The following is a 7,059-nucleotide window of genomic DNA, read 5'->3' on the forward strand; positions in this document are numbered from 1 at the left end:
AGAAGGTATAGGCAAATGGAGGAAAGTGAAAGGGGAGGGAGTGAAAGAGGGAGAGAGGTTGAGAGAAGGGGCAGTGATGTGAGAGGGGAGGGCACGGTGAGGCGGTGGTTGGATGATTTGCGGAGATTGGGTGTATTTGTGAGGTGAGATGTCAGGGTGTGGTATGAATGATTTCCACATCACAGGGTGAGTGGGGGAATAAAAGGCAGAAAGACACCAATTAGATCACGTCAGCAAATCCCCCCGGAACCAGCCAAGCCCTGTCAACCCAACCAATCGCAGAGGCCATAACCCACCCCTCGGGGGCCTCCAGCCCCAGCCAATGGCGGGCTGTTGTCGGCAAGGTCACATGACCACTGGCGGGGCTGAGCCAATCGGCAACCCTGGATCTGGCCAATGGAAGCGCTTTCAGGATCTCTGCTGGGAAGTAGGCCTCAGCTGAGGGCCATGGCCTACCCGGAGCCAGCACAATCCCCCCGGGAGCCCCAAGGCCGGAATTCACCCCCCCCCCCCCCCACCCCGGGACCACCCTCCCTCACACAGCATGGAGTGTGGGAACACAGAGAGCCAGGGGCTATTCAAGATGGAGGTGTGGGATTGGTCATGGGCTGGGGGAGAGTCCCCCGCCCCCCCACCGGCTCTTCTCAGGTGGGGTGGGGGAGTTGGGAGAGGCTGGAATGGAAGGGTGGGGTGGTGGGAAGGTGCCGGTTATCCCGGGATAGTAACCCTCTGTGGCCTCTGCTCCATTCCAGTGAGAGTGAGGGACAGGAGATGTCTCCTCCATGGTCCATCAGGGAGAGGCACAGCCTGGCTCAGGGTGGCACAGCTGAGGGCCGTGCCAATTGAGAGTGGAGGGGTGAAGGTGGGGCGGGCAGTGCTGTGCCCGTGTCTCTGCCACCACCCCCCTCTCCTTGGAGAGGGGAATGGGTTTGGGAAGGTACTGCCTGAGGATCTTGGTGCGCCTTGTAGATGGTACACACTGCTGGGACTGAGCGTTGGGATGGGGTGAAGGGGAGAGGGGGGGGAGGGGGAGGTGATGCCAATCAAGCGAGGACAGCTCTGTCCCTGGATGGGCGTCGAGTGTCGTTGGCGTTTCCCCCATCCAGGAGAGTACTCCCTCGCCCTCCTGCCCTGTGGGATAGGCCTTGGGAAGAGTCTACAGGATTCCCAGTTTCTTGTAGCCGGGACTGGGAAGTCGAGGTGTTTTTTTTTAACGGAGTGATTTGGGTGAGGTTTATCCAGGGGCTGGTGCTGGTCATGGACTGTGTGTGGAGGGTGGGGGCAGAAATCCCTGACAGAGATGCTCCCAGCTGGTACCCTGAAGCGGCCTGGCACTTACCCCTGCCAGCTGACTGCTCGCCAACATGAGCTGGGCCTGAGGGAGGTGGCTCTGTTGCTGTGGAGGCATCTGGCCGGGGCGCTGAGGCGAGACCCTGGCATCTTCCGTCTTGAACTGCGAGAAAGGAAGACCGCCCGGCAGGAGTTAGCATTCCGGAGGACGGGACGGTGCCACCCGGAGGACGGGGAGCCAGGGAGGTCTGTGCCAATTACCGGCTCTGGGGGGAGGTGGCAGGGGGAGCGAGGTGGGACAGGCCGAACCCGCACCCGACTTTGCCCGCTCAATGGGACGCAGCATGGCGGAGCCCGAAATCCCACGGCACGGTCCGAGATTGGCTGGAATTCCGAGGGGGTGCCGTGTGGGGCAGCTCGGTGGTTAGCATGGTGCCTGACGGTGCCAGGGACCCAATCCCCACCTCGGGGTGACCGTCTGTGTGGAGTTTGCACGTTCTCCCACAGTCCAAAGCTGTGTAGGTGAGGGCGGGTTGGCCGTGCTAAGTTGCCCACAGTGTTCGGTACATTAGTCAGGGGTCAACGTCAGCGAATAGGTCTGGGCAGAGTGGTCTCAGGAGGGTCAGAGCGCATGTGCCAGCCTAAGTTCCGGTTTCCATACTGTAGGGAATCGAATCGAATCAAATCCCAAACACTGGGGTGAAGGGTCACTCTCCAGGTCCCCTCTGTGCACTGCTTCCCATTTCAGCAAGGTACACATGATCACAGCGTTCTCCATCCCGTATCCCACCCTCATTCCCTGTTTCGTCATCCATGTCCCAGCTCTCATCACATCCTTTCCCTGTCCTCTGGGCCAGCCCTGGCTCATATCCATCACCAGTCCCTGTTCCACATCCCGAGACAGAGTATCCACATGCCTGGTGGTTTTCCATCCCTAGCCCTGCTCTTTCTAGAGACTGTCTGCCCTGTTCCAAATCCCACAACATTCCTTGTCCCGTACTCCTGTACATACTGCCCCTGTCCCCTAACCCTGTGCCCTGTCCCTGCCCCCTATCCCTGCCCCCTATCCCTGTCCCCTGTCCCTGTCCCCTGTCCCCTATCCCTGTCCCCTATCCCTATCCCCTATCCCTGCCCCCCATCCCAGTCCCCTATCCCTGCCCCCTATCCCTGTCCCCTATCCCTGTCCCCTATCCCTGCTCCCTATCCCTGCCCCCTATCCCAGTCCCTTATCCCAGTCCCCCATCCCAGTCCCCTATCCCTGCCCCCTATCCCTGTCCCCTATCCCTGTCCCCTATCCCTGCTCCCTATCCCTGCCCCCTATCCCAGTCCCTTATCCCAGTCCCCCATCCCAGTCCCCTATCCCTGCCCCCTATCCCTGTCCCCTATCCCTGTCCCCTATCCCTGCCCCCTATCCCAGTCCCTTATCCCAGTCCCCTATCCCAGTCCCCTATCCCTGCCCCCTATCCCCGTCCCTACCCCCGTCCCTATCCGAGTCCCCTATCCGAGTCCCCTATCCGTGTCCCCTAACCCTGTCCCCTATCCCTGTCCCCCGTCCCTGTCCCCCGTCCCTGTCCCCAATCCCTGTCCCCTATCCCTGTCCCCAATCCCTGTCCCCCATCCCTGTCCCCCATCCCTGTCCCCTATCCCTGTCCCCTATCCCTGTCCCCCATCCCTGTCCCCTATCCCTGTCCCCTATCCCTGTCCCCTATCCCTGTCCCCTATCCCTGTCCCCTATCCCTCTCCCCTACCCCTGCCCCCTACCCCTGCCCCCTATCCCCTGTCCCCTATCCCTGCCCCCTATCCCCTGTCCCCTATCCCTGTCCCCTATCCCTGTCCCCTATCCCTGCCCCCTATCCCTGTCCCTGTCCCCTATCCCTTTCCCCTATCCCTGTCCCCTATCCCTTTCCCCTATCCCTGTCCCCTATCCCTTTCCCCTATCCCTGTCCCCTATCCCTGTCCCCTATCCCATCCCCTATCCCTGCCCCCTATCCCAGTCCCCTGTCCCAGTCCCCTACCCCGCCCCCTATCACTGTCCCCTGTCCCTGTCCCTTGTCCCTATCCCTGTCCCCTTTCCCTGCCCCCTATCCCTGTCCCCTTTCCCTGTCCCCTTTCCCTGTCCCCTTTCCCTGTCCCCTTTCCCTGCCCCCTATCACTGTCCCCTGTCCCTGTCCCTTGTCCCTATCCCTGTCCCCTTTCCCTGTCCCCTATCCCTGTCCCCTATCCCAGTCCCCTATCCCATCCCCTATCCCTGTCCCCTACCCCTGCCCCCTATCACTGTCCCCTGTCCCTGTCCCTTGTCCCTATCCCTGTCCCCTATCCCTGTCCCCATCCCTGTCCCCTATCCGTGTCTCCTATCCCTGTCCCCTATCCCTGTCCCCTATCCCTGTCCGCTATCCCAGTCCGCAATCACTGTCCCCTACCCCTGCCCCCTGTCCCTGTCCCCTGTCCCTGTCCCCTATCCTAGTCCCCTATCCCTGTCTCCTATCCCTGTCCCCTATCCTAGTCCCCTATCCCTGTCTCCTATCCCTGTCCACTATCCCAGTCCCCTATCACTGTCCCCTATCACTGTCCCCTATCACTGTCCCCTATCCCTGTCCGCTATCCCTGTCCCCTATCCCTGTCCCTATCCCTATCCTGTCCCCTGTCCCCTATCCCAGTCCCCTATCCCTGCCCCCTATCCCAGTCATCTATCCCAGTCCCATATCCCTGTCCCCTATCCCAGTCCCCTATCCCTGCCCCCTATCCCTGTCCCTGTACCCTATCCCTGTCCCCTACCCCTGTCCCCTACCCCCGTCCCTACCCCCGTCCCTATCCCCGTCCCTATCTGAGTCCCCTATCCGAGTCCCCTATCTGAGTCCCCTTTCCCTGTCCCCTATCCCTGTCCCTGTCCCCCGTCCCTGCCCCCTATCCCTGCCCCCTATCCCTGTCCTCCGTCCCTGTCCCCTATCCCTGTCCCCTATCCCTGTCCCCTATCCCTGCCCCCTATCCCTGCCCCCTATCCCTGTCCCCTGTCCCCTATCCCTGTCCCCTATCCCTGTCCCCTATCCCTGTCCCCTATCCCTGCCCCCTATCCCTGCCCCCTATCCCCGTCCCAGTCATCTATCCCTGTCCCCTATCCCTGCCCCCTATCCCTGCCCCCTATCCCTGCCCCTGTCCCCTATCCCTGCCCCCTATCCCTGCCCCTGTCCCCTATCCCTGTCCCCTATCCCTGTCCCCTATCCCTGCCCCCTGTCCCAGTCCCCTACCCCTGCCCCCTATCACTGTCCCCTGTCCCTGTCCCTTGTCCCTGTCCCTGTCCCCTATCCCTGTCCCCTATCCCAGTCCCTATCCCTGTCCCCAATCCCTGTCCCCTATCCCTGTCCCCTATCCCTGTCCCCTATCCCTGTCCCCTATCCCTGTCCACGATCCCTGCCCCCATCCCAGTCACCTATCCCTGCCCCCTATCCCTGTCCCCTATCCCTGTCCCCTATCCCAGTCCCCTATCCCTGCCCCCTATCCCTGTCCCCTACCCCCGTCCCTACCCCCGTCCCTATCCCCGTCCCTATCCGAGTCCCCTATCCGAGTCCCCTATCTGAGTCCCCTTTCCCTGTCCCCTATCCCTGTCCCTGTCTCCCGTCCCTGCCCCCTATCCCTGCCCCCTATCCCTGTCCTCCGTCCCTGTCCCCTATCCCTGTCCCCTATCCCTGTCCCCTATCCCTGCCCCCTATCCCTGTCCCTGTCCCCTATCCCTGCCCCCTGTCCCAGTCCCCTATCCCTGTCCCCTATCCCTGTCCCCTATCCCTGTCCCCTATCCCTGCCCCCTATCACTGTCCCCTGTCCCTGTCCCCTGTCCCTGTCCCTGTCCCCTATCCCTGTCCCCTATCCCTGTCCCCTATCCCTGTCCCCTATCCCTGTCCACGATCCCTGCCCCCATCCCTGTCCCCTATCCCTGTCCCCTATCCCTGTCCCCTATCCCTGTCCCCTATCCCAGTCCCTTATCCCAGTCCCCCATCCCAGTCCCCTATCCCTGCCCCCTATCCCTGTCCCCTATCCCTGTCCCCTATCCCTGCCCCCTATCCCAGTCCCTTATCCCAGTCCCCTATCCCAGTCCCCTATCCCTGCCCCCTATCCCCGTCCCTACCCCCGTCCCTATCCGAGTCCCCTATCCGAGTCCCCTATCCGTGTCCCCTAACCCTGTCCCCTATCCCTGTCCCCCGTCCCTGTCCCCCGTCCCTGTCCCCAATCCCTGTCCCCTATCCCTGTCCCCAATCCCTGTCCCCCATCCCTGTCCCCTATCCCTGTCCCCTATCCCTGTCCCCTATCCCTGCCCCCTATCCCCTGTCCCCTATCCCTGCCCCCTATCCCCTGTCCCCTATCCCTGTCCCCTATCCCTGTCCCTGTCCCCTATCCCTTTCCCCTATCCCTGTCCCCTATCCCTTTCCCCTATCCCTGTCCCCTATCCCTGCCCCCTATCCCCTGTCCCCTATCCCTGTCCCCTATCCCTGTCCCCTATCCCTGTCCCCTATCCCTGTCCCTGTCCCCTATCCCTTTCCCCTATCCCTGTCCCCTATCCCTTTCCCCTATCCCTGTCCCCTACCCCTGCCCCCTGTCCCTGTCCCCTGTCCCTGTCCCCTATCCCTGTCCCCTATCCCTGTCCCCTATCCTAGTCCCCTATCCCTGTCTCCTATCCCTGTCCACTATCCCAGTCCCCTATCACTGTCCCCTATCACTGTCCCCTATCACTGTCCCCTATCCCTGTTCGCTATCCCTGTCCCCTATCCCAGTCACCTATCCCTGTCCCCTATCCCTGTCCGCTATCCCTGTCCCCTATCCCTGTCCCTATCCCTATCCTGTCCCCTGTCCCCTATCCCAGTCCCCTATCCCTGCCCCCTATCCCAGTCATCTATCCCAGTCCCATATCCCTGTCCCCTATCCCAGTCCCCTATCCCTGCCCCCTATCCCTGTCCCTGTACCCTATCCCTGTCCCCTACCCCTGTCCCCTACCCCCGTCCCTACCCCCGTCCCTATCCCCGTCCCTATCTGAGTCCCCTATCCGAGTCCCCTATCTGAGTCCCCTTTCCCTGTCCCCTATCCCTGTCCCTGTCCCCCGTCCCTGTCTCCCGTCCCTGCCCCCTATCCCTGCCCCCTATCCCTGCCCCCTATCCCTGTCCTCCGTCCCTGTCCCCTATCCCTGTCCCCTATCCCTGCCCCCTATCCCTGTCCCCTATCCCTGTCCCCTATCCCTGTCCCCTATCCCTGCCCCCTATCCCTGTCCCTGTACCCTATCCCTGTCCCTGTCCCCTATCCCTGCCCCCTGTCCCAGTCCCCTATCCCTGTCCCCTACCCCTGCCCCCTATCACTGTCCCCTGTCCCTGTCCCCTGTCCCTGTCCCTGTCCCCTATCCCTGTCCCCTATCCCTGTCCCCTATCCCTGTCCCCTATCCCTGTCCACGATCCCTGCCCCCATCCCAGTCACCTATCCCTGTCCGCTATCCCACTCCCCTATCCCTGTCCCCTATCCCTGTCCCCTATCCCTGTCCCCGATCCCTGTCCCCTATCCCTGTCCCCTGTCCCTGTCCCCTATCCCTGTCCCCTGTCCCTGTCCCCTATCCCTGTCCCCTATCCCTGTCCCCTATCCCTGTCCGCTATCCCTGTCCCTATCCCAGTCTCCTATCCCTGTCCCCTATCCCTGCCCCCTATCCCTGTCCCCTATCCCTGTCCCCTATCCCTGCCCCCTATCCCTGCCCCTTATCCCAGTCCCCTATCCCAGTCCCCTATCCCAATCCCTATC

The 7,059-nt window shown here is 62.2% G+C and overlaps 1 protein-coding gene across 1 annotated transcript in view; it reads right to left on the reverse strand.

The window, feature by feature from the left end:
* LOC132814163 (POU domain, class 2, transcription factor 2-like) overlaps window positions 1–2,068 on the reverse strand; it is a gene marked incomplete at its 3' end in the record, with an annotated part of 129,645 nt that extends 127,577 nt beyond the window's left edge. The window contains exons 1-2 of the mRNA XM_060823402.1: window positions 1,952–2,068; window positions 1,340–1,453 (exon numbers count right to left, since the gene is read on the reverse strand). Coding sequence (XP_060679385.1) covers window positions 1,340–1,453; window positions 1,952–2,068 — 231 coding nt within the window. The remainder of the gene's footprint in view (window positions 1–1,339; window positions 1,454–1,951) is intronic.
* Window positions 2,069–7,059: the final 4,991 nt, after the last annotated feature.

This window comes from Hemiscyllium ocellatum, unplaced genomic scaffold (genome assembly GCF_020745735.1).
Source record: "Hemiscyllium ocellatum isolate sHemOce1 unplaced genomic scaffold, sHemOce1.pat.X.cur. scaffold_707_pat_ctg1, whole genome shotgun sequence".
Classification (NCBI taxonomy): Eukaryota; Metazoa; Chordata; class Chondrichthyes; order Orectolobiformes; family Hemiscylliidae; genus Hemiscyllium; species Hemiscyllium ocellatum.